At 49.8% G+C, this 27,262-nt stretch overlaps 1 protein-coding gene and 1 long non-coding RNA gene across 2 annotated transcripts in view; one reads left to right on the top strand and one right to left on the bottom strand.

Annotated features, from left to right (window-relative positions):
* Window positions 1–2,634: 2,634 nt before the first annotated feature.
* On the bottom strand, window positions 2,635–4,882 carry CHST2 (carbohydrate sulfotransferase 2). Its single transcript, XM_075338602.1, has one exon. It carries the CDS (start codon window positions 4,391–4,393, stop codon window positions 3,125–3,127), a length of 1,269 nt encoding a protein of 422 aa, XP_075194717.1. The 5' UTR covers window positions 4,394–4,882; the 3' UTR covers window positions 2,635–3,124.
* Window positions 4,883–10,525: 5,643 nt separating this feature from the next.
* The window catches only part of LOC142295499 (uncharacterized), a 65,967-nt gene continuing 49,230 nt past the window's right edge, over window positions 10,526–27,262 (top strand). The window contains exon 1 of the long non-coding RNA XR_012751474.1: window positions 10,526–10,629. This is a non-coding gene — a long non-coding RNA (uncharacterized LOC142295499). The remainder of the gene's footprint in view (window positions 10,630–27,262) is intronic.

Here is a 27,262-nt window from a genome sequence, read left to right as displayed (position 1 = left end):
GTAACTCGAGACCATCGTAACCCAAGGACTACCTGTACTTAGCACCTGAGAATGATAGTGCTCACTCATCGCTACTTGTTACGAGTACTGAGCACCGGAGCATGGTAGTGCTCACTCATCACTACTTGTTACGAGTACTGAACACCTGAGAATGGTAGTGCTCACTCATCACTACTTGTTACGAGTACTGAGCACCTGAGCATGGTAGTGCTCACTCATCACTACTTGTTACGAGTACTGAGCACCTGAGCATGGTAGTGCTCGCTCATCACTACTTGTTACGAGTACTGAGCACCAGAGCATGGTTGTGCTCACTCATCACTACTTGTTACGAGTACTGAGCACCAGAGCATGGTAGTGCTCACTCATCACTACTTGTTACGAGTACTGAGCACCTGAGCATGGTAGTGCTCACTCATCACTACTTGTTACGAGTACTGAGCACGGTAGTGCTCACTCATCACTACTTGTTACGAGTACTGAACACCTGAGAATGGTAGTGCTCACTCATCACTACTTGTTACGAGTACTGAACACCTGAGAATGGTAGTGCTCACTCATCACTACTTGTTACAAGTACTGAGCATCTGAGCATGGTAGTGCTCACTCATCACTACTTGTTACGAGTACTGAGCACCTGAGCATGGTAGTGCTCACTCATCACTACTTGTTACGAGTACTGAACACCTGAGAATGGTAGTGCTCACTCATCACTACTTGTTACAAGTACTGAGCATCTGAGCATGGTAGTGCTCACTCATCACTACTTGTTACGAGTACTGAGCACCTGAGCATGGTAGTGCTCACTCATCACTACTTGTTACGAGTACTGAGCACCTGAGCATGGTAGTGCTCGCTCATCACTACTTGTTACGAGTACTGAGCACCTGAGCATGGTAGTGCTCACTCATCACTACTTGTTACGAGTACTGAGCACCTGAGCATGGTAGTGCTCACTCATCACTACTTGTTACGAGTACTGAGCACGGTAGTGCTCACTCATCACTACTTGTTACGAGTACTGAACACCTGAGAATGGTAGTGCTCACTCATCGCTACTTGTTACGAGTACTGAGCACCTGAGCATGGTAGTGCTCACTCATCGCTACTTGTTACGAGTACTGAGCACGGTAGTGCTCACTCATCACTACTTGTTACGAGTACTGAACACCTGAGAATGGTAGTGCTCACTCATCACTACTTGTTACGAGTACTGAGCACCTGAGCATGGTAGTGCTCACTCATCACTACTTGTTACGAGTACTGCGCACAGTAGTGCTAGCTCATCACTACGCACCAGTACTATCACTTGTGTGAGAGCTCAATAATCCCTTACCACGGAAAAAGTTGTGGCGATCAAAGCGATTGTAATAATGTTACAAGGTTTACTGTGACTTCAGGTGATCAAATTTCTAAACTAACCACTTGCCATGTGCTTATAAAGATAAATGTTATAATGTCCTTTGCGCAGAGCATTTCATGACTACCTGGCCAAGTAAAATATTATCTTTGCATGACCATCAATTACAACAGACTCCACCAATAATTTGATGTTTAAGGGGTCTACAAGTCAAAGGACACAAGAATTCCTACCAACTGGGTCTTTATGTCTGATAAGTGGCAACACAGCAGAATCCAAGAGCCACTTATCACCTTCTTTCCTAAACATATGCCTTTAGCCTTACCATACATGATGGCCAGAAACTGCTCAGCCTGTCCCGGCTAGAGTATTCACAGTAATGGGAAGTCTGAATTCACGCCTGGATTCCACTTAAGGATTTACAGTAACATGTCTGGGAATAATATGGAGCAGGAAAGTGAGGAATAAAACGAGCGTGGTGCATCCTGGTCACCACTATGGACAGCACAGTATAGATCGGAATCTTGTCCAAAACCTAATAAAGAAATCTATACGTAAATCCATTATCCATGTTGGGTACCAGTAAAGCTTCCCGCAGACTGATATATTCCACACAGGATTACCAATAAAGAAAACAAGTCAGAACAATGAAACTGACGTTGTACAAGCTGGATCGATAGAAGACCAGTAAGGTAACCCCGAGCGTGCCGAACAAGCACAAAGCACACACATCGGATCATACCTGCCAATGCCTCAATGAATACAGATGCCACTTATGAAAATGATTGGGTACAGCAGCGATGGTCACTAACAACTGTCATTTTGGGGAAAATCTGGGACACGTTAACCCTCTCAGCACATGTAAACAGAAGGCAAAACACAAAGGTAAAATAGAGCAGCAGTTTATGTAATCTGTTCTCAATCTGTCAGGGCAGCAGTCGCATGGCATGTAGATCCAGCGAATAATGCCACGCAGACTGGCACCGACCCCCAGACGATACACGCTATGGTTACGTTGTTTTCATAACACGAACATATCAAAATTAAGGTCGGCTTCGCTTCATCTAACAGTTCATTGCACCAACATCAGTCGGCTCCGAGAAAGCAATTACTCTTACATGACTACATTTACTGTTCTTTGGAGTATTAATAAAAGGTAATAAACCATAATTTAGGGATAGGTTAAAGCCCAGAGATATCAGGAGTCTGAAGAACGCTCAGAATAAAGGGAACCAAACATGGAAACAATAAATCAAAGACACACAAGTCTCCGCTTTCCAAAAATCATAAATTATTGACTTTTATTTACAGTAACATTTGCGAGTTCTCCCCCGGATCACACAGTCCTGCAGACACCGCAGCTTCATGCAACGTGTGGTGCTCATATCAGACAACAGAGAAAGTGTTTACTGAAGGTAAAGACACCTGCAAACTATAAACCAAAGATGGGGGTCCGCAGCAGAAACAGCCTGGCAGCTGCCACAAGATCATCACCAAGGGATCATTATTTTATGGGCCACATACAGCAGACAACTCCACACATGGTCCTCAGGACCCTCCGCCTGAATATGTGACACGTCAGGGGGTCCTGAGGACACGTTAAATAGAATGCAAGCAACAAAGGTACCCAGAAGATACATTGTAGGAGAGAACCCATCATTTACCGTAAGGAAATACAGTAATGTACAGTAACAGACTTTTGGTACAGTAGTTGTCAGATATGGTTTCTGCAGGCAACATGTCAATCAATCCTATAGATTGTCTTCACAACATGGGCTTCCGAAGCAAGGACTTGGTAAAGTCTTTGATGTCTTGTTGACTGCTAATTGTCTGGTAACCCAAAAGGTCCATTGGGACCTGGCAATACTCCTCCACCTGCTTTATCTGCAGGAAGGTAAGTAATGTCCTCCAAGCACTGACGGCCTGGGTGGCATTGCGAGCAGATACCACAAATGGTTTAGACGAGTAGCCCGAGCCACTGGTCATGTTTAGGGAGAACTTCTCTATCTCAGGGCTTACAGACAGGTTAACAAATCCATACACCTGCCTTAGGGTCTTAATGGGATCCATAACCAGGTCCTCATAGCGAACTACCATGTAGTTACCCTTCAGCCAGCTCGGGGGGCTGAGCGCAGTCCTTAGGGTCTTGCCCATGCTGCTACATATTACCTCCATGGCACCTATGGCATGATAGTCAGAACCATCCTTCTTGTTAAGTTTGTGTCCAGGGTCTATGAAGGGAACCCTGCGAATCCTGGGGTCTCTGCTACGAACCACCTGAAGGCTCTCCCGAATCAATCCATGTCTGGACTTTATCCTGGAGTTGGCCACCGCCCGGGGGTCCCTAACTAAATGAATGACCTTCAGGTCCAAGGAAGGGTCCACCATCAGTGGGGCCAGCACGTTGATGTCAAAAATCCTCACCCCTTTAATGACTATGGTGTTGTATTTGTGGCACTCTTCCTCCAGCATGCTCAGGCTCTGCGGGGGGCATTTCTTGCACACTTTATCATCCACTAAGCCCACCACATCCTTTCTGTAGGCCGAACATATAGGGGAGGAGCAGATGACCTTGTTGGTGGAGGCCCCGAAGATGCCCAAGGTGCTGATGTTCTTGGCCCCCGCCGTGTTGTACAGCTGCAGGGCGGACAGGTCGCACCTGTAGAGGGCGCTCAGGAGGTCCCGGGCCGCCCCCTGCAGAGACATGGCATCCCCGGGGTACAGCTTCTGCCACACGTGCCACACCGGCTCATACAGGAAGAACACCTCGGGGTTCTGGTTGAAGAGCTCCCCGAAGAAGGAGGAGCCGGACCTCCAGGTGGTGAAGACGTAGACGAGCTGCCTCTTGCGCGGGGGGGACGGCCGGTACAGGTAGCGGATGTCGGAGCGGGTCTGGTAGGGGGTGAAGCGCACCTGGTCATTGCACTGCTGCGGCTCCTTGTGCCACTTGTCCAGCAGGTTGAGCATGGTGAGGACCAGCAGTAGGATGTAGCCCAGGCACAGGATCAGCGCCTTCCTGCGGAACACTTTCATCCTGGCCGCGGGGGGAGGGGGCGGCTGCAGGCGATTATCGCGGAGAACTGTTGCTCACGAATCCCCTCCGGCTGCAGCATGCGAGGCCATCAGGAAAGTTTGGGCACTTGAGTGTCATGTCAGCGGCGGCCGCTCCATGGCCCGTCCTCGGCAGTGCGCGGCCGATCGCGATCTGTCGTGACTGCATGCGGCGATTATGACGCACAATCTGCTCCTTCTGGAAGGAAATCCCACTAATCACCTTCCGGCCGGATGATGCAGGAACAGCGCAAAGTTCTCCTCAGACCCCTACAAGGCTGGGACATGGCATCGCCCGGGGACTGCTGCCCGCACCGCTATGTAAGGCTCCGGAGGATGCCATCAGTGCACGGAGGGGGAACCGTGCAGCCCTCCGCCTTATATAACGGCTCGGTCCTCCTGAGGGCTCCGGCAGCCGCTGTCTCCTCCGTGCAGTGGGCGCACAGACTGCTCGGCTCCAGCAGGACATGGGGATACAGATGCTTACATGCCTGCTGCAGGCGGCACGCCTATTGGCTGATAGCGCTGTCACTCCGGTAGCCACACCTCCTAGACTATAACGGCCACGCCCCCTCTCTGCAGCTCTGATGGAGCCGCCTCGGGAGCAGTGCGGGCAGATCGTGGGCTGCAGCGACCACAGCGAGCTCACAACATACCACTACAGATTGGGGGGATGTAGGGTTCAGGGTCCACATAGCCCTGTCACAGAGCAGGGGCTCATAGCCATTCCCACCAGATTTCACTATGTGGACTGTACGTGATTAAATAGATGGCTTAGACCTGATGAGATTGGTGTACTTGCTATAACGCTCCAATCCACAATGGCTGTACAATCCCTCTTCTCGGTGTGGGCTGGATGTGTTGTGTTGCCAAAGTGCACAGCGCCATCAGAGGTATACTGACTGCGACTGGGAAAAAGTGATTGGCGGTGTGGCCTATGGACATACCCTAATAATATATATAGTATAGATAATATCCTAAAGATAGGACATCAATATAAAAGTCCCAACAACCCCCTTAGGCTGCTTTCACACTTGCGTTGTGTGACGCATGTAACGGATGCGTTGCAAATAGTGTGCTAATAAAGGTAACGGATTCCTGTGAAAGAACGTTTTGCGTTTTTTGGGTTTTTTTGTTTTTATTTTTAATGTTTCGCCGGGAAAGGAGATTTGTGGTCGGGAGGAGAGAGAGAGAGCGAGGTGACCGCAAATCCCCTGAGTGACCGCAGTGAGCCGTGCGATCAGCGGTGCCGTCAGGTGACTCGCGGCCACAGCTGAAGTCCTCCACCTGAGAGCGGTGGCCGCGGGTCACCTGAATGAGGGCACAGCTGATCGCGCGGCTCACTTCAGTTGCTGCGTGGAGCTGACAGAGAGCGGCGGTGTTCTACGACCGCTTCTGTCAGCTTCATGTAGCAGAGCTGGATGAAGCTGACAGAGAGCGGTGGTGTTCTACGACCGCTTCTGTCAGCTTCATGTAGCAGAGCTGGATGCGTTGTGGGACATCGTATGGATTACGCTGGACTCGGAGGGGTATTTAGTGATTAATAAAATGGTGAAAGCGGGCGGGTTTTTTTGTCTTTTATTCCAAATAAAGGATTTTTTCGGGTGTTTGTGTTTATTTACTTTCACATACAGGTTAATCGTGGGGGAGTCTCATAGACGCCTGTCATGATCAACCTAGGACTTAGTGGCAGCTATGGGCTGCTGCCATTAACTCCTTATTACCCCGATTGCCACCGCACCAGGGCAATTCGGGATGAGCCAGGTAGAGTCCCGAGACTGTTGCATCCAATGGATGCGTCAATTCCGGGCGGCTGCTGGCTGATATTTTTAGACTGGGGGGCTCCCCATCCTGAGAATCCAATCCTTCAGCCGTGTGGCTTTATCTTGGCTGGTATCAAAATTAGGGAGGACCGCACGCCGTTTTTTTTAATTATTTATTTATTGTACTGCACTACATAGACCCGGCCACCGGCGGCTGTGATTGGTTGCAGTGAGACAGCTGTCACTCATCATGGGGGCAGGTCTGACTGCAACCAATCATAGGCCCCGGTGGGTGGGGGAAGCAGGGAATACGAGATGGAATAATGAGCGGCCGGCATTTTCAAAAGCAGGAGAAGCCGCCAGAGCAGTGTGACAGCTGTGTAGCGCCGCGTCGGTGATTGGTGAGTATGAGAGAGGGGGTGAGAGGGAGAGAGACCAACAGACGGAGAGATAGAGAGACCAGGAGTGATTTGAAACAATTTAGATCGTTCTGCTGGACATGCTGAGCATGCTCAGTAGATTGTGACGGAATCCGTCAGTGGATTCCACCGCTTAGTGCATTGCGGCGGAATACGCCACCATAGACAATTATTAGACACTTTGGCGGATTCTAACGGATAGCGGATTCTACGTTATTTTAACAACCCTAAAAACGCTACATGTAGCGTTCCCTCCGCCCGACGCTGCATCAAAATAACGACTCAGCGTCGTCCAGCGGATGCAACGCAGACACTTGCGTTACAGTGCGTCGTCAATACAAGTCTATGGAGAATAGCGCAGTGCGTTAACGGACTGCGCTATTCTCCATAGCGGCAGATTGCGCTGAACGCAAGTGTGAAAGCATCCGTAAAGGGAACCTGTCCGGTCCCCTCTGCCCTCCAGGCCAGCAGCATTCCTACCTGTATGCCCAAATTCCCTCCCTAACTATTCCTGTGTAACGCTATTCACTAATATGAATGTTTAAAATAAGGACTTCTAATCCTCGCTGTCCCTATGCTAATTAGGCCTGTAACTAGTCGCTGGGGTGTTCTTTCCTTGATTAGTTGGCCCTTTGTCCATGTTATCTTGGAAGTGATATGATTTCCACGAGACGGCGTCACCACCAGCTCCTCGCGCAGGCACGTAGCTCATTTTGGCCTTGTTAGTGCACCAATAAGAAGCCAGCTGTAAGCTCCCCTGCTTCATTAGGCGCACTGCGCATGACCGGACGTTCAGGAGACGGCTCACTTACACGTCTTCTGAAAAAGTGCTACATAAAAGTTCAAATGAACGAACTTACGCACTGCAATGTAAAAATTACTTTATTCAGTTGTGGTTAGTGACCTGGTCATTCCTTGGGGCTTCTGCTCGGAAGCCGCTCGAAATTTTATACCTACAAGTAAAAAGAATTGCTGACTAGCACAAAAACTGACCGAAAAGACGCTTCAGAAAAACTACGGGCGGCATTATCCTGAAGGGTGAATAACATACATTCTCAGTCAGAGCAATAAGACTTGGAGACCCTTGTAGTGACCTGGCAATCACAAGTCGCCCAGGATGCCGGCCTTCAAGTGCCATCTAATTAAGTTTGCACTGTCCTGGTCCAGCTGCCATTGTAGTACCAACATGGATGCCGAACCAGGGTCTGGCAAATTTTTTGGGTCAGCCTTATTACTTTTCCGCCTTATTCATCTCTTTCTAACTTTGACTTGAACCTACACCAAAAGCGCATGTGTCACTCCAGCCCACTGCGTTGTCTGACTGTTTTTCCACTACTTCTACACCCCTTCTCATTCCCCATGTTTGACCTCGCTAAGATATAAAAGCCCATACTCCCCGCCCGAACTGGCGCTGTTCCAGCTGTGCCAGTGCTCGCGTTCCTGGGGCTCACATGAGATTGTGACGTGACGCGAGCCCCACATCCAATCACCGCCGGCTTCTCTCTCCTCGCAATCCAATCACCGATGGCTTCTCTCTACCCGCATCCAATCACCGCTGGCTTCTCTCTGCCAACATCCAATCACTGCCGCCTTCTCTCTCCCTGCAACCAATCACCGCCGGCTTCTCTCTGTAACGCCTGCCTGGATCCACAGACTCAGACAGGCTGTAATGGACAGGCTAGAGGGAAGCCACTCGCTAAGCAGGACCGCCAGAACCCTGAAACCCTTTAACCCCTATACAGGGATTTGGAATTACACAGGGCCCTGGAGGTCACTACCTGTGGAAGGCTGCAGTCTGATGAGAGTAGTCGTCAGGCAGGGTTAAACCAGGAATTGCAAAACAGGGATAAAATCGTCAGGCAAAGACGTAATCAGAAACAAGCAGAGGTCAAAACCGGATCAGGCAGCGAGGTACAAAAACAGCAGGCAGGAGGGTAGTCAAGAAACAAGTGGTAATCAGCACACGAAATCACAGGACGAAACAGGAGCCAGAATTCTCAGAACTATCTCTGGCAGAGGTCAGAAGACAGGAGGGGAATTAAAAAGGGTGTGGTGTCTTCCCATAGGCTGTAGCTGAATGATGGTACCTCAGCTGGGAGACACCCGCCACCTACAGTCAGCCAGTAGCACTGCAGATCCCCAGGTCACCCAGACCAGTGGATGAACGGAGCCTGCACCCACCGGCGCCGCTGGCATCGACTCCTCTCCCATCACCAGCACCATCCACGGCAGGAACACGGCGTCACCTGGTGATCGGAGCAGAAGTCGATGGAGCGGACTCCGGTGGTGACGTAACACTCTCTCCCCGCATCCAATCACCGCCGGCTTCTCTCTCCCCGCATCCAATCACGCCAGCTTCTCCCATCCAATCACACCACCTTCTCCCATCCAATCACCGCTGGCTTCTCTCTCCTATTCAGTGATTGACAGTTTTCCCTGTATTATTGGGCATGCAGATATAGCTGTCAATCACTTGAATAGGACCGCCTCCTGCACTAACACAAAAAAAAAAAGGATTTCAATGAAGGAGATGCAAGTTGTAAGGAATCTTTCTAACAAATCTATATATACTGTAAAAGTCCTGATCCGCGCAGGTTCAAAAGAACCCAAACACCGACCCCGGAGTTCTGATGGAACAGACACGCTGTCACACAGGGTGGGGATGCAGTCTGACTGCAACCAACCAGAGACCCAGGGACTTCCTGTGGGCGGGGCAAGCAGTGCATGTGCATAAGGATAATGAGGGGCCCCGGAAGTAGAGTGAGTGGCTCGGACCCATTGTACAGTGGCACGGATACTTGTAAGTATGAAGCACTTGCTCCATCCCGCTATCCATTCTACTAGCATTTTTAATCGTCTGATTTAGGTCCCCATAGACTTATATGGGGTCTGGCGTCCAGACAGATATCTGGGATCAATACCAGGCCCGAACCAGGTTTTAATTTTAAACCCGGTTGGACCCACTGATCCCGGATATCTGCAGGTCTGCCCATCACCATCTCTATATCTTTCTGCACCACTTCTTTACTGTTCCATGATGTCCACACATCGGATTGCAGACACAACAGACAGGTTCCCTTTAAGGCTACTTTCACACATCCGGTTTGAGCACTGCGGCTCAATCCGGCTGTGAAACCTATGCAACGGATGTGGCGAAAACACTGCATCCTTTGCATAAGTTTTTAAATGCGGCCCGTCCGTTTTTTTCCGGTTGAGACACGCTACTGAGCATGCGCAGTGGAAGAAACCGCATGCGGCGGCCGGATGCGTTTTTTGCCGCATCCGGCGTTTATAGGCATGCATTGAAAAATGCGCCACAGCGGCGCAATAAAGTTTTTTTGCCGGAGCAAAAAACGTGCCAGGGAACATTCCATCCGGCCGCTGCATCGGCTAAATCTGCCGCATGCGGCAAAAACCGGACGGAACGCAAGCCCATGCGGCACAATGTGGCTGCAATGCAAGTCAATGCTGGAAAAACGAAACCTGCGGCAAAAAAAACGTTTTGTTTTTTCAGCAGAGCGCCGGATTGTGCCGCACTGCTACAGCCGGATGTGTGAAAGTAGCCTGAGGCATATCCTGGTGTTAGGTTGCTCATTTCTATGTGTTTTCTGTCCTCTCCATGAAGATGTGGTCACATGTCCATGATATCACCCATTTACTGTTTAACTACTGGATGGAGAAATAGCAGTGATCAATATGAAGTAGTTCGGACACATTTGGCATTGAATACGATGAAGAACTTTTGTTTTTAGTTATATTATAAAGTGATTGGGAAGTGGAGGATACAAATAGATTTTTTTTGTTTTTAAACCTTCCTTTTTCCAAAACGTTGATCTCAGAATGAAATCTGTGAATCCACATCTGTTTACTGTTCAGATTGTAATGAATTCATGCCGGCTAATGATTGGGATCATTTTTTATAGTTTATACACCAGGATGACGAGTGGAGAATACAGACGACACAAGGTCTCCAGGGCTCCGGTCCCAAGTGTTTGTCATGCTGGGATTGACATACGGTACACACGTGAAACACAAGGTAATTGGCATAATTAACATGCCGGGCAGTGTCCCATATGTCCTGGGGTTTGTATACGCCATATGTTATAGCATAGCATTAGTTTGGTGATGGTGCAGTGTTCTAGGTGCCTCTTAGGACTCTTATAGGAAAGTGTGCTGGGAGTAGAAATTCATTAGCCAGTGATGATACATTAAGACAAGGTAAAGAATGAATACAAGCCTAATGATTGTCACTACAGATCTCCTTAATTCCTTAAGGACAGGGTGATTTTTTTTTTCTATGCTTTTGTGTTTTCCTCCCCTTATTCCAGGAGATGAGTTGTACTACTTAGTGTGGTGGGCTAACAAAAAAAGTCCAATTCTCCAAATGTTTTTTGGGCTTTTTAATTATAGCATTGATTTTACGGTAAAAATGACCTAGCAGTATGATTCCCCAGGTCAGTACAATTACTCCGATACCAAACATGTATAGTGTTTGTTTTATTAAAGGGAACCTGTCACCAGTTTTTGGCCTATAAGCTGCAGCCACCACCAGTGGGCTCTTATATACAGCATTCTAACATGCTGTATATAAGAGCTCAGGACGCTGTGTAGAACATGAAAATTATTTTATAATACTTACCTAACGGTCACGCTGCGGTGACGGCTGGAGCCGTGTTAAGTTCGTGACACCACCCACGGGATGTGGTGAAGGTGGACACCACCGCTGCAGTTACGGGGCACCCGGGGGAGGTGTTGCGCAGCAAGTTGTTAACCCCTCTGTGGGCAGGGATGGTGGCCCCTGGACCTGTTGGGGGTGTTTGGCGGTGCAGGGAAATGGGCGACCAGAGGGTGCTGATATACTCACTATTAGTAAACACACGAGTCTCTGGTAAACCAAGGTGATGGTGGTTGGTGCCTGCAGCCGGCTGCGGTCTGGTCCCCAACACGGCTTGTGGTCTCTGTCTTTCTCCCACACCTGTGTTGGATGGTGGACTGCCTGTGCTTGCAACTTCAGGAGGCTGCTCCCGCCTTGTTGTTGCCTAAGGAGCCCTTTGCCCGCAGACGCTGGCCCGTGGGATCTCTGAGCCGTGGCGGTGGCCGTTTATCCCCCTCATTGGGCTGTTGCCTTCAGTCGGTACTTTGGGTTGGATAGGACCTCTAGTCCTGGCTGCAATCAGTTAATTAGCTAGCCCCCAGTAGCTTTTGGACCTAGCTTCAGGGTCTGAGTACCCCCCCTTTGTGCTCCGGTTTCCGAGTCGGTTCCCCGGGTCGGTACCGGCGGGCTACAACCCTGTCCCAGTCCACCTCGGTTCCACCGAGCCGTGTTCCTGGCTCCTGCAGACATAGACCGCCGTCTGCCTCCTAGCCAAAGGTACCAGGGCTCCTACCCCGTCACCTGCTCAAATTGGTTTCTCTCCTCTGCTGGAGCTGCACACAGCTCCAGCCCACACACCTCTCCAACTTGAACTCCACACTTGTTCTGACTACTCTTTACTTTCCCGCCCCAGGCTATGTGAGACTCCTCGGTTGGCGTCTTCCAACCGCCTGGTTCCACCCACTGGTGTGTCCATCAAGCTCTGAGGGGGTGACTAGGGTTTTAATCTTTGGCTGTATGTTATCTATGAAGGACAGGTGTAATGTGGGGCCCTATTTGTGACTACCTGGCCCGGCCAGGGCGTCACACTCCCCCTTGGTTAACCACAGACCGTCCGCGGGCTGTCCGACCACCACCGGTTTATTTTGCTTTTTGAACTGTAAAAGATAAAACACATGTACAATTATACTAACATATTTACATTCATGAAGGCTTTGTTTCATCTGTGATGGGAGGCATATTACTTAAACGTTACATAATCAAACATTTTTTTTTATTAACCGGAAACGGGATGGGACCGGGTCCTTTTCACTTTTGCCCACCCAAGCAAACCTAGCCCTGATGCTGCCTCTAAAAACCAGGTCAGCACCCCTTTTCCCCAGTCCAGGAAACAGGTTCGGGTCCGGGTGTTGCCCAACGAGCCGGGTAATAAGTTATTTACCCGGCAGTCTCTCTCAGAGGCCCCACGTCCAGGAGACCCCTGACCCGGAGGTTGGTCACCAGTTTCCATGGTGACGGGACCTTGGCCTACTCTGCCACAGGCCCTTCCTCCAACCAGCCTCTCCGGAGACTGCAGGACGGTGAAAACTGTGGTCTAGGGCTATTTACAATGCCCAAAAGTTTTTGGATTGGCCTGCAAGTTCTCGGCCATGTCATTTTGCATAAATGGGGTCAAACTAGAACGGGAAGTCAACAAGGTCCTAACGGGGATGGGCAAGAGGGTAGCCGGGAACTGCTACCACTTAACACTCTTCTTCATCGGGACTGTAGGGCTGGGGAGGGGAATGGGCGCGTCTTCGGGAACTATTGCTCACCCTCCTCTTGACGTCAAGGGCGAACCATCCCCTCTCCCCACAATGCCAGGTGTATGTTACCAACTCCCCGGGATCCAGGTCCTGGTCTGGGTGGCCAATAGGGAGGTGTGGGTAGACGTCCCTCCGGGACACGAAGATCTCTGTGTCTAGGTCCGGCTCGAAGATGAAACCCCATCCACGTTGGGGGTCGAAGTGCCGGACCTGGCCTTCGTGCATCGGGCCCCTTACCCGAAAGGTAGCATTGCGGAGGTTGTCCTTCTCCTGGATGGTCCGGGACAGCACCTCCGCCTTCCTCTTTTCGCAGGCAGCGATTTCCCGGCCCAGCTGGCGCTGCTGCCGCTCCCAGTACGGAGCGTCTGCCTGCTCCAGTTCGCTCTGCGTGGGGGTCGCATGGTAGTTCCCACGTGTCGGCTACGACCGACACCCTCTGCACTGGGAACCCCACTGTGTGGCGGCCTGCTCAGCTACCTGACAGCGGCAACCCCGCGGTGCCTCAGCCAAGGCCTGGGTTTTGGGAGCGGCCAGCTTTGCCCGCTGGGCCCACTTCCGGTCAGCAGCCACTTCCATCTTGGCTGGGCGGATTGCTGGGGCCTCTGTTGCCTGGGGCGCGGCCTCTTCCGGGACCGGCAGGTTCACATCGGGACAGGGCCGCAATCAGTTAATTAGCTAGCCCCCAGTAGCTTCTGGACCTAGCTTCAGGGTTTGAGTACCCCCCTTTGTGCTCCGGTTCCCGAGTCAGTTCCCCGGGTCGGTACCGACTTGCTACAACCCTGTCCCGGTCCACCTCGGTTCCACCGAGCCGTCTTCCCGGCTCCTGCAGACGGAGACCGCCATCTGCCTCCTAGCCAAAGGTACCAGGGCTCCTACCCCGGCACCTGCTCAAATTCGTTTCTCTCCTTTACTGCACACAGCTCCAGCCCAGCCCACACACCTCTCCAACTTGAACTCCACACTTGTTCTGACTACTCTTTACTTTCCTGCCCCATGCTATCTGAGACTCCTCGGTGGGCGTCTTCCAACCGCCTGGTTCCGCCCCTGGTGTGTCCATCAAGCCCTGAGGGGGTGACTAGGGTTTTAATGTTTGGCTGTATGTTACCTATGAGGGACAGGTGTAATGCAGGGCCCTATTTGTGACTACCTGGCCCGGCCAGGGCATCACAAATACATATACAAGTTACAGTAGACAGACTAGTACAGCGGGAAGAGGAGCCTGCCCTTGCAGGCTTACATTCTATAGGATTTTTGGGAGGAGACAATAGGTGGGGTGTAGGTTGGGCAGCAGCTCTGCACGATGGTCAGGCGGCAGCTCCGCGCGGTGGTCAGGCGGCAGCTCCGCACAGTGGTCAGGCGGCAGCTGTGGTGGTGGTGAAGCAGTGAGGTCATTGTAGATTATAGGCATTTCTAAACAGATGAGTTTTCAAGTTCCGTTTGAAGCTTGCAAGTGTAGCAGATAATCTGACGTGTTGAGGCAGCGAATTCCAGAAGACTGGGGATGCTCGGGAGACGTCTTGGAGGAGGTTGCATGAGGAGTGAATGAGAGAGGAGGAGAGAAGGAGATCTTGGGAGGACCGGAGGTGATGTGTTGGAGTGTAGTGGGAGATTAGTTCAGAGATATATACGGAGGAGACAGATTATGGATGGCTGTGTAGGTCAGTGTTAGTAGTTTGAATTGGATACGGTGGAGGATAGGGAGCCAGTGGAGGGATTTGCAGAGAGGAGAACCAGGGTGGTATTGAGGAGAGAGGTGGATCAGTCGGGCAGCAGAATTAAGGATGGACTGGAGAGGGGCAAGCGTGTTAGCAGGGAGGCCACAGAGGAGGATGTTGCATATAGGGAGATTCCTGTCAGTAACTTGCAGCGGGAGGAGAAATCCCGCTGGGGACCTGACTGTCTGATCAGTCTCCAGCGCAGCTTGGGCCACAGAAGATTTTACAGTATGTTTTTCACAGAAATATGGCAACGTTTCAGAATCAAACATACCTGGCTGAGATCATACAGTCTGACACATGCTGCCTGTGGATCGGGCACAATGGGTCAGCTGTCAGGGTCGCTTTAAAGGGATTCTCTCCTTTTGTGAAAGCAAGCAACTTTGCAATTTACCTCTTCATGTCTGTTCTCAAAAAAAATTTTAATTCTTTAATTTACAACCTCTTGTCAAGGTTACTGGACACCTCGGAGGTGGCTGGTTTCCTAGGCACAGATCATGTGTTGTAAATTTTGTTATATAGCTTGTAAGCACTGTCCTGTGGCTGGGCAAATCCCTGGATCCAGCCAGCTTCAGTGCCCCCAGCCAACGCGGCCAAAGAAAGGCTGTCTTTACTATTGGCAGTGGTGGGTGCAAATGTGGGGCCAGCAACACAGTGATGCCACCAGCCACAACTGTCAGTCATCTTCACCATCTGGCAAGAAGAAAACTGGGAAGCAGAAGAGCGCTCTGCACCTAAAATTCAAAAATAAAGTCAAAAGGCTTGTTTGCTGCTCTGAAACTTAATGTCGATAAGTCCTGCATGGGGTGCTAAAATAATAAAAATCTATGCTATCCTCCCCTCCCGGACCGGTGCTTCTCCTCAACATTCTCTACAGTGCCCACCCAGTGCATCGACATCTGGAGGAGGCATCACTGACCGCTGAAGACAATCAGCAGCCACTGATCAGCTGCAGCCTTCACACTTTGTCTGCGCCGGCTCAGACAGAATATGAAGGCTACAATGTGATATAAAAGTGTAGATCCAAGCAGTGTTAGGCCTCTTTCACACGTACGTGCCTCCGGTATGTGTATGGTCTGTTTCCTCACGTACCGGAGACACGTACACAAGTAGACCTATGTCTTCCTATGGTGCCGGACACACGTATGTATTTTCGCATGGATCGTGTGTCCGTTCCGTACATACGTGTGTCCGTGTGTTTCTCACGGCAACATGTCCGTTTTATCTCCGGCATCACGGGTGTCACACGGAACGCAAACAGGTCTCATGTAACACACACGGACCACACGGATGTGTTCCGTGTGACACGCACCGGAGAAAAGACATGTGTCTGAGAGAAAAAAAACAAAACATTACTCACCCTCTCCAGCCCTGCAGGCTCTGCCGCTGCTGTCTCTTGCTGCCGACCCCCGCTCATTATGCTCATTGAATATTCACTTCACTGCGCCCAGAAGCTGCAGCAGCAGGGAGTCGGCAGGACCGGAGACCAAAGATCAGCACCACGGACAGCGACGCCAGGGAGACGCCAGGGACAGGTGAGTAGAAAGTTCCCATTCTCCGTGTGTTATCACGGATAACACACAGAGAACACAAATGTGCCATAAACACGGCACACTGAGGGCAATACGCACCTCTGACACGTCCGTGAAAAACGTGCGTGATTTTCACGGATATGTGAAAGAGGCCTTATATTGTGTATCGGTCAGTGAGGATGCAGGGTTGAATCTGACAAACCAGGTTACACTCTGTTCACATCAACATTTGCTGACTTCATTCAGTATTCACACTTTAGAAAAAAAAAATCTATATGCATAAGTGCACACCCCCCCATTACCATCTGTTAGAAACACTTAAAGACACAGGCCCATAAGCTATTGGATGTTGTAAGCAACCTTTATTTTACATGATGGCCAGTAACTCATGCAACGTAGAAATTAAAGATGAAAAGTTGACACTTTAATTGAGGGGTTAAGACTCATCTGGATATTTCTTGAAGTCATGAGTGACAAGTACTTTCTGAGCCACAGGATAATGTCCACTATACTTTTTATATTCTTGCTAAAAAAACAATGCTAAAAAAAAAACCTGCATAAACCATACACGTCACCTAGTGTGTCAAAATATCTCACTTGTGGCCTACACCTGGCCCATAGAAATAGTGGAAACATAGGCAGGACATGTATGATTGACAAACATATCATGATGTTCTTCAGCACTGGAGTTGTGTATTTTATACCGTAGTAATGTGTCTCGGCTGCTGTAAACAACATAATATCTTGGATGCTGAAGAATATTTTAGAAAAAAATGCCGGCAGCATTTCATATCTATCATGAATACACGCAGTGTTACTCTTCTGAAATGGCAAAAAAATCAACTAAACTGGTATTATATGTGAATGAGATCCAGAGAACATTGAGTGTTAGGGATGGCCAGCAGGGGGCAGTGTCAATGTAGACAATAACAGAAAAATGAGTTTTCACAGTGAGGTAGCTTGTAATATAACTTTAAAGGTAATTTATCTCAGTTTGGTTTTTAAATGTTTATAATTCATGTTAAACATTTTACTAACAAATGTAGACATTTAAATGCAGTAACATTTTTTTTTAATTTTCTTACTTCGCGACACATGACGTACTGGGTACGTCATGGAGTGTCAGGTTAATCCCCGCTGACTGCCGTGGGCTGCCGACAGCGATCCCTGCACATGTCAGCTGATTTTAGCAGTTGACATGCGTGGCTATCGGGCACGAGTGGATCAACGTTCCACTCGCACCTGTTAACCCCGTGCATCTTGGTGTCAAAATGTGACAGTGAGATGAAACAACGCGCCACAGTAAGCATTCACTTACCCGGCGCCACTGGAAGTCACATGACGTGATCACGTGGATCCGATGGTTGTCATAATAGCACAGGGTCATGTGATGTAGTACTACTGTAGTGATCATGACTCACTTCCTATTACATCCGGCAGAGCGCCATGTGTGAGAGTAAGGCCTGTTTCACACATCAATGAAAAACACACATGTTTCACTGACGTGTTACAAAACGCATATGTCCCTCCATGAGCTGTGATTCACGGCACACGTATGTTGTCCATGTGCAATCCGTGAGACGTGATCAGTCATCCGTGATTGCACATGGCAATGAACTCACCTGTCCCCGCTTCTGCTGTCCAAGGTGCTAAGCTCTTTGGCTCTGCTGTTTCTGCCCCTGTTGCAGCTTCTTCCATGAATATGCATGAAAATAAGCAGCCAGCTGTGAAGCAGAGGCAGCAGAGGCCAGAGACAAGCAGCGCTAGAGAAGGTGAGTTAAAAATGCTTTTTATTTTCAATGTCCGTGTTTTTCTGGTACGTGTTTCATGGATCGCATCATAGTAAGGTCCATGAGACATCAGTGATGCCAGAAAAAAATGGACATATCTCCGTGCGGCAATCACGGACACGCGCGAAGGCCTCACGGAGACACGGTCAGTGAAAAATCACTGATGTGTGCGCAGACCCATTGATTTTAATGGGTCTGCATATGTCCGTGATTCTGGTACATATAAAAACTAGCACATACGTACCAGAATCACTGACATCTAAAAGAGGCCTAAACCAGCTTTTCTGCAGATCTCAGCTGTGCAGCTGTGATCTACAGAAAGGAACAAGCGGTCAGACTGCTGATCCTTGTAGCCCCCTAGGTGGACTAGTGAAATTTAAAAAAAAAAAAGTAAAAAAAAGTTTTAAAAAACTAAAAAAAAAAAAATGAAAAACCTAAAAGTTCAAATCACCCCCCATTTGAAAATTAAAGGGTTAAAAAAATTTAAAAACTACACACATTTGTTATCGCCGCTTGTTATACTTGTGATTTTTTTTAACCCCTTAGTTAAAAGTAAGCCTATACATGTTTGATGTCTATGAGCTCATAGCGGCCTGAGGCATCACACCAACACATCAGTTTTACCATATACTGAACACGGTGAATAAATATCTCTAAAACTTTCGGGCAGTCGCACTTTTTTTGCAATTTTTTCACATTTGGAATTTTTTTCCCGTTTTCCAGTACACTATATGGTAAAACTAATGGTTTCATTCAAACGTACAACAAAAAATAAGCTCTCATATGGCAAGATTGACAGAAAAATAAATTAGTTACGGCTCTCGGAGGAATGGGGCACATTGCTATAGGATGGGAACATAACTCCAGGATGGGCACATTACTACAGGATGGGCACATTACTACAGGATGGCCACATAACTACAAGATGGGCACATAACTACAGGATGGGCACATAACTACAAGATGGGCACATAACTACTGTATGGAGCACAAGAATGGGGCACATTCCTATAGGGTGGGCACATAACTACAGGATGGGCACATAACTACAGGATGGGCACATTACTACAGGATGGGGCACATTGCTACATGGTGGGCACATAACTACAGGATGGGGACATAACTACAGGATGGGCACATTACTACAGGATGGAGCACAAGGATGGGGCACATTCCTATAGGTTGGGCACATAACTACAGAATGGGCACATAACTACAGGATGGGCACATTACTACAGGATGGGGCACATTGCTAAAGGATGGGCACATAACTACAGGATGGGCACATAACTACAGGATGAGCACATTACTACAGGATGGGGCACATTGCTACAGGATGGGCACATAACTACAGGATGGGCACATAACTACAGGATGGAGAACAAGGATGGGGCACATTGCTACAGGGTGGGCACATAACTCCAGGATGCGCACATAACTCCAGGATGGGCACATTACTACAGGATGGACACTTAACTACAGGATGGGCACATTACTAGAGGATAGGCACATTACTACAGGATGGGCACATTACTACAGGATGGGCACATAACTACAGGATGGGCACATTACTACAGGATGGGGCACAAGGATGGGCACATAACTACAGGATGGAGAACAAGGATGGGGCACATTGCTACAGGGTGGGCACATAACTCCAGGATGGGCACATAACTCCAGGATGGGCACATTACTACAGGATGGACACTTAACTACAGGATGGGCACATTACTAGAGGATAGGCACATTACTACAGGATGGGCACATTACTACAGGATTGGGCACATTACTACAGGATGGGAACATTACTACAGGAGACAAAGATGGGGTATATTATATTTAATTGGTATCTATTCTTATTTTTGAAATTTACAAGTAGTTGCTACAATTTCCCACCCTAGGCTTATACTCGAGTCCATAAGTTTTCCGATTTTTTTTTGTGGCAAAATTAGGGGCCTTGGCTTATACTTGGGTCGGCTTATACTTCAGTACATACAGTATTTTTTTTTTTTGTTAGGAAGTTATAAGGGTTCAAAGTTTATCTGCAATTTCTAATTTTCTGGTTGGTTACAGCGCGATCCCTGCCGGAGCATGTTTTAGCGTGCTCTCAGAGTATGACAGCGAGATCTAAAGGCTCCGTTACACGGGACGATATATCTAACAATATGTCGGCGAGGTCACTGAGTTTGTGACGCACATCCGGCATCGTTAGCGATATCGTACCGTGTGACACCACTGAACGACTGTGAACGAGCAAAAATACTCACCTTATTGTTGCTCGTTGACACGTCAATCATTTTCTTAATATCGTCCCACTTTCTCTGCGCCGGTTGTTCATTGTTCCCGAGGCAGCACACATCACTCCGTGTGACACCACGGGAACGATGAACACAGCTTACCTGCGTCCCGCCGGCAATGCGGAAGGAAGGAGGTGGGCAGGATGTTATGTCCCGCTCATCTCCGCCCCTCCGCTTCTATTGGCCGGCCGCTGTATGACGTCGCTGTGACGCCGAACGTCCCTCCCCCTACAGGAAGAGGATGTTCACCGCCCACAGCGATGTCGTGCGGGAGGTAAGTACGTGTGACGGGGGTTACCGACTTTGTGCGACATGGGCAACAAATTGCCCGTAACGCCCAAACGATGGGGGCGGGTGCGATCACACATGCGATCGCACGATAAATCGACGTGTGTAACGGGGCCTTAAGGGGTTAACAGGCACCCGTGTCTGCTGACACGATCAGCAAACATGTGCGGGAATGACCTCGGGCTTGTGCAAGGGGAGGCGGCCTAGGATGTAGATGTACCTAGGTTGTGAAGGGGTTAAACAGCATGTATACATAATAAGGGGTACTTTGCACGTTGCGACATCGCTACTGCGATATCGTCGGGGTCAAATCAAAAGTGACGCACATCCGGCGCCGGTAACGACGTCGCAACATGTAAAGCCTAGATGCGCCGATAAACGATCGCAAAAGTGTCGTAAATCGGTGATCTGTGTAGCGTTGGTCATTTTCATAATGTCGCACCAATAGGAGATACGATGTTGTTCCTCATTCCTGCGGCAGCACATATCTCTGTGCGTGAAGTCGCAGGAGCGAGGAACATCTCCTTACCTGCCTCCACCGGCTATGCGGAAGAAGGAGGTGGGCGGGATGTTTACATCCCGCTCATCTCCGCCCCTCCGCTTCTATTGGCTGCCTGCCGTGTGACATCGCTGTGACACCGCACGACCCGCCCTTTAGGAAGGAGGCGGTTCGCCGGCCAGAGCAACATCGCAGGGCAGGTAAGTGCGTGTGAAGCTGCCGTAGCGATAATGGTGATGATACGGCAGCTATCACAAGATATCGCATGTGCGACGGGGGCAGGGACTATCGCGCTCGGCATCCCTAGCATCGGCTTGCGATGTCGTAGCATTCAAAGTACCCCTAAGACATCCTGTATATACCCTTCAAAAACATATAGAGAATGTACACTTTCCTATTGTAGTTAAACCCCAGAGAAGATTTATTTCAAGGTTCTCCATATTTGAATGTATTACAATCTCATTTTAGATCCTCTGTAAGTCTGGAGCATTAGTAACTCAATTCACAAGAATCGTAACAATCAAAACCAATTCCCACAATCACATTCTCTTCTCTGTTGATGTGAGTTTGATTGCATTATACAGGCTATAATTACTTTTCACTTTGTCTTAAACTCTCATATGCTGTAGACTTTCACAAAATTGGTTTTGGTCTCATATTAAATTTAGTTGTTTATTTGTATACTTGATGTGTTTTAATGTGACTTCCATACATTTGTGATGAGACTGATTACACCTCAGGACTCACTCAGGCGTCGGTGACTATTTCTCGTACGTAAAAATCTGCTTGATTGTCATCAGTGATTTGGATCACATTTTCATCAGTGTTTGGTCAGTGCCAGTTTTTACCATGTAAGATATTCATGTCATTATCTTGTAAGAAAAAAAATACTGATGGAATTTTCTCAAACTTCTATCAAACAGTCCGCGAAAAAGAGGAGGCGCATTGAGGCATCCAAGTGCTATCTGATATTTCTTTTCTTTACAAATCCATAGGCTTGCATTTTGTCTCAAATCAAAATTGGATGTTTCTATGTTTTAGTGCAGGCCGAGTGGCATAACAAGAGTTTGATGGGCCCCGGTGCAAAGTTTAGACCTGAGCACCCCCAACCGTACAGGATAATGACGCCAACACTCGGGTATGAGATAGTGATGCTGACACTTGACTCTTTCCCTCAGCACCCATCTTTCCAATGATCTTACATCCTATCAACAACCCAGCTTTCCTATGTTCTGATATCTATCTTGTCCTCAGCACGCAGCTTTCCCATGCTCTGGTATACATCTGTCACTCAGTACCCAGCTTTCCCATGATATCAGAGCATGGGAAAGCTGGGTGATGATGGAAAGCTGTATAGCAGAGCATGGAAAAGCTGGGTGCTGAGAAAAAGAACCTCTTTCCATCAGCACAAAACTTTCCCATCCCATGCTTTATCTGTCCCCCCTCGTATATAGCTCTCCAAATACTATAATGGCCCCTAGCCTTCAATACAGTATAATGGGTCCCAAATAAACCTTCATATATTAGAATGCACCCCCATAGTCCTCCATGTATTATGTAGTCCATGTATTCACATAGTCCTCCATATAGTATAGTGTAGCGCATAGTCCTCCATATAATGCACATCCCATAATCCTCCATATAATATAATACACATCCCACAGTCCTCCATATAATATAATACACATCCCACAGTCCTCCATATAATATAATACACATCCCACAGTCCTCCATATAATATAATACACATCCCACAGTCCTCCATTTAAGATAATTAGTATAATGCATATTCCATAATCCTTTAAATACTATTACATCTGGCACATTATATATACCAGCATGGGAGCCAGGCTAGGGGACATTATATGTACCAGGATAGGGCCCAGGCTGGAGGACATTATATATACCAGCATGGGAGCCAGGTTGGGGGACATTACATATACCTGCATGGAAGCCAGACTAGGGGATAATATATATATACCAGCAGGAGAGCCACAATAGAGGACATTATATACCAGCATGGGAGGCTGGGGGACATTATGTATACCAGCATGAGAGCCAGGATTTATTTATCTATAGGATATATAATGACCCCCAGCCTGGCTCCCATGCTGGTATATTTAATGTCCCTCAGCCTGGCTCCCATGCTGGTATATATGTCCCCTAGCCTGGGCCCTATCCTGGTTGCATCTGTGTGTGTATATATAATGTGTGTGTGCCCCTATACTGCATTAAAGAAAAAGAGAGAAAGACAACATTATACTCACTTACTCCAGGGTCCTGATGGCTCCAGCGCAGGCAGTTCACAACACTATCATTGCACGCACAAGACATCAAAGTCCCGGTGCTGTGTGATGATGTCACCACGCTGGGATTCTGATGTCATGCACTTGCACTCACAGCTGTCATCAGCAGCAGTGAAGGGAGATCTTGCCTCCTCAGCACTACCGCAGAGGTTTACTATATCGGCGTGCTGCACATGCTGGGGGTGTGCCGCCCCCGTGCCAGCAGCCGGCACTGCTCGGGCACAGACCTTCCGGTGGGTGGCTCGAGGGTCTCCGGACCCGGGGGTCTCGCGGACACACCGAATAAATGGGGGGGACATAGATGTACGGGCTAGGCCGTAGTAAGTTTGTGACGCCACCCACGGTGTGTGGTGAGGTGGAACTCCACCGCTGCTGTTATGGGGCACCCGGGGGAGATGTTGTGCAGCAAGTTGTTAACCCCTCTGTGGGCAGGGATGGTGGCCTCGGGACCCGGTAGCTCGGTGCAGGGGATAGCGACCGCAGGGAGTGTTGGTGTACTCACTGTTAATGAACCACACAAGTCTCTGGTAAACCAAGGTGATGGTGGCCGGTGCCGTGGCCGGTTGCATTCGGGTCGCCCACCCGGCTGGTGGTCTCTATCCTTTTCCTCTGCACTGTTTGTGTAAGGTGGACTTTCCTAGTGTGAAACTCAGCTGTCCGCTCCCAGCTGGATATGGCCTAAGGAGCTATGCCCGCAGACGCTGGCCCGTGGGATCTATGGGCCCTGGCGGTGACCTCTTATCCCTATCGGTGGGCTGTTGTCTTCTATGAGGGACTTTGGGTGGGACAGGACCTCTAGTCCTTGGCTTAATCGGTTAATTAACCAGTTCAACTTGTTTCCGGTCCTGGCTTCAGGGTCCGAGTACTCCCCTTTGTGCTCCGGTTTCCGGGTCGGTTCCCCGTGTCGGTACCGGCGGGCTCCAACCATGTCCCGGTCCACCTCGGTTCTGCCGAGCCGTCTTCCCGTCTCCTGCTGACGGAGACCACCGTCTGCCTCCTAGCCAGTGGCACCAGGGCTCCAACCCTGGCACCGTTCAACTTGAACTTTCCTGCTGGAGCTACACTTTGCTCCAGCCCACACTCCTCTCCAAACTGAACTTCAAACTTGGACTGCTCATTTTCCCGCCCCGAGCTGTCTGGACCCCTGGGTTAGTGACTTGCCCACCCTAGGGCCTTGGGTGACTCGGTGTCGGGCCGGACTAGTCCGGGGTAGTCAGCGGTGGCGGGGCCCGACTACGTGACCCTGGCGGAGTTAATTAATATGGCGGCTGTGGGGGTGATGATTATAATAAAGTTTATGAAAGATTCGTGACGCAACCTGTGGAAAATTGCAGCCCTTTAGGGCCGCAGCTGCTGGAAGGGACCTCCGGGGCTGATGTTATAGCAGTGGAGATGTTGCTTGCTCTCCACAGGTAGAGTGGGTACCCCGGGGCAACCTTTAGTACTTTGTAGGTTCTATGGTGTTGTGGATGCAGTGCAGGATAAAGCAGATGACACAGGGCTTGCAGTTAAGATCTTTACTCACTGTTTTGATCTTGGTGCTGCAGCAAACCGGTTGCCCACAGTATGCTGGGATCCACTGTCAGGGACCTCCGCCGATCCCGGGTAGTTCAAGGGCCAGTACCGGTGCACCCCTCTTTGTGTCCTTTCCTGACTGACTTCTTAGTCTTGACTGTTTTAGCTGAGCTGGTCTTGGCCTCCACCACAGGGCCTGTACAAAGGGGGTTAACCGCAGTTGTATCTTGCCCCCTTCACCGGGGATCTGTGGTGGGTTGTGGCCCTGTGCGCTTGCAACCACCCCCGGGCCTTCGGTGTCACTTTTGAGGAATTGTCTTTCTTCCCTCTGTCTGGGGACCGTCCCTGAATGCAGCCAGATTCCTCCACCCGATCTTTCAGTGGAACAGGCCACGAGCCAATATGCCCTTCCGTGGCCCTGGGATCCCTTCTTTCTCGGTGTGACCTGGGCCTAACTAGACCCCAGGATCTCCACCAGGAACTTCCTTCTGTCACTTTCTCTTCAGACTTTACTCCTTCACTCTCCTGAGGTAACTACCTCCCTCTCCTTCTCCCTCTGTCTCTTGTCTAACTGACCTTGAACTTCCTAGTTCCCTTCTTTTCTCTCAGTTTCTGACTCCTCCCAACACACCCACTGACTAGGCCCCACCCACACTATTGGGACCAGAAATGGGACTTACGGCCCCATGAATACATCTATGGGGGTTGCTGCCACTATCCCTGACCCAGTGTATACCTACCAATTGGTGTGTGCAAGTTTAGTCTGTGGACCGGTAGGTGACCCCATTCTTACCCAGGATGGGATATCACACCCCTGGCTGAGGTGCAATATCTCTGTGGCGTCGGAAGCCTCAGGGGCGCCACACTGGCGCATCCCAACCGCCTGGTCATGCCCACTGTAATGTCTATCTTTCCCTAAGGGGGGGTGACTAGGGTTTCTGGTTGGCTGTGTGTTTCCTAGTGAGGGAACGGTGTAATGCGGGGGCCTATTTGTGACTACCTGGTTTTGCCAGGGCGTCACATTCCCCATTGGTTAAATTCAGACCGTCCGCGGGCTGTCCGACCACCACCATTTATTGAACTGGAAAAGATAAAAAGATGAACAGTTTACAAGTATAATAACATATTTACAATCAAGCATATTTTGTTTTCTTCCCTTACGGGAGGCATGCTACTTTAACGTTGCACATATAAAACCGGGACGGGACGGACCGGGTCCTTCTCACCTCACCCACCCAAAACAACCTAGCCCTGATGCCACCTCTAAAACACAGGTTGACACCCCTTGCCCAAGTCCAGGGTAGGTCTGGGTGTTGCCCAAACGGGCCGGGTAAAAAGTTCCTTACCCGGCAGTCCTTTTCCAAGGGCCCCACGTCCAGGGGACCCCTGACCCGGAGGGTAGTCACCGGTTTTGCTGGTTACAGGGCCTCAGCCAGCTCCAGTGCAGGCCCATTCTCCAACCAGCCTCTCCAGAGACTGCGGCATGGTGAGAAGGTTGGTCAATTGTAACATTTAAACTCCGCTGCCGGAACCGCCTCCTCTTGCAGCTTTCCCACAGACCACCACCGGACAACACGAGTCCCCAATGCCACCTTTACTCACAGGCGGCACTGTCCAAAACACTCCATCTTCAGCTGCCGGCGGTGCGGGTACGACTGCTGCTCCGGAACGGGCTCCATCCTCCACCTGGGGCTCCGAGCCCAGATGGCCTCTTTACTTGGAACTTGCAGGGGTGAAGTCGTTCAACAAGAACGGAGCGCTGTGTCATTTAACTCTTTAAATACTCTTCCACCCCCCACCTGCGGTGCAGATGGCCTCCTCCAGGAACGCGAGGACGTTCAACAGGGGTGACAGTCCATAAACATCAAACTTACAACTTTAAAACTTGTAGCGGGCTCCGGCCCCTTCAAGGCCGGGCATTCCCGGGGCACGCACTGGCAAAGTGCCCTGGCAGCTCACAGTGCCGGCAGATTGGCACTATCACACCCCCTCCGGCAGTCGGAGCCTCATCCACGGAGGTGGATTCCGCATCAGCCTCATACGCCTCTGGCATACAGTACGTACGGGTCGACAGAGACATCCGATATCCATTCCCACCACATCGCGGGATATACGCTGCTAGCGAGGCGTCGACTTCGGGGCTGCTGTCATCTGTCTCCTCTGATTCCGAACTGGCGGTCAAGGGGTCTTCTGAGCTGGGCACCATTCCCGCTGCGGCCAGGCGGACTGCCGGAGCCGACATCCTTCCTGTGGCAGGCAGGTCACCGCCAGCTGCTACACGGGGAGTCACTACCGGAGCCCAGGGGTCCGCCGCTCCTGCGACCGGAG

Source organism: Anomaloglossus baeobatrachus, chromosome 3, assembly GCF_048569485.1.
Source record: "Anomaloglossus baeobatrachus isolate aAnoBae1 chromosome 3, aAnoBae1.hap1, whole genome shotgun sequence".
NCBI classification, from domain to species: domain Eukaryota; kingdom Metazoa; phylum Chordata; class Amphibia; order Anura; family Aromobatidae; genus Anomaloglossus; species Anomaloglossus baeobatrachus.
The sequence above is the reverse complement of the archived record's forward strand: the minus strand, read 5'-3'. Positions and strand labels throughout refer to the sequence as shown.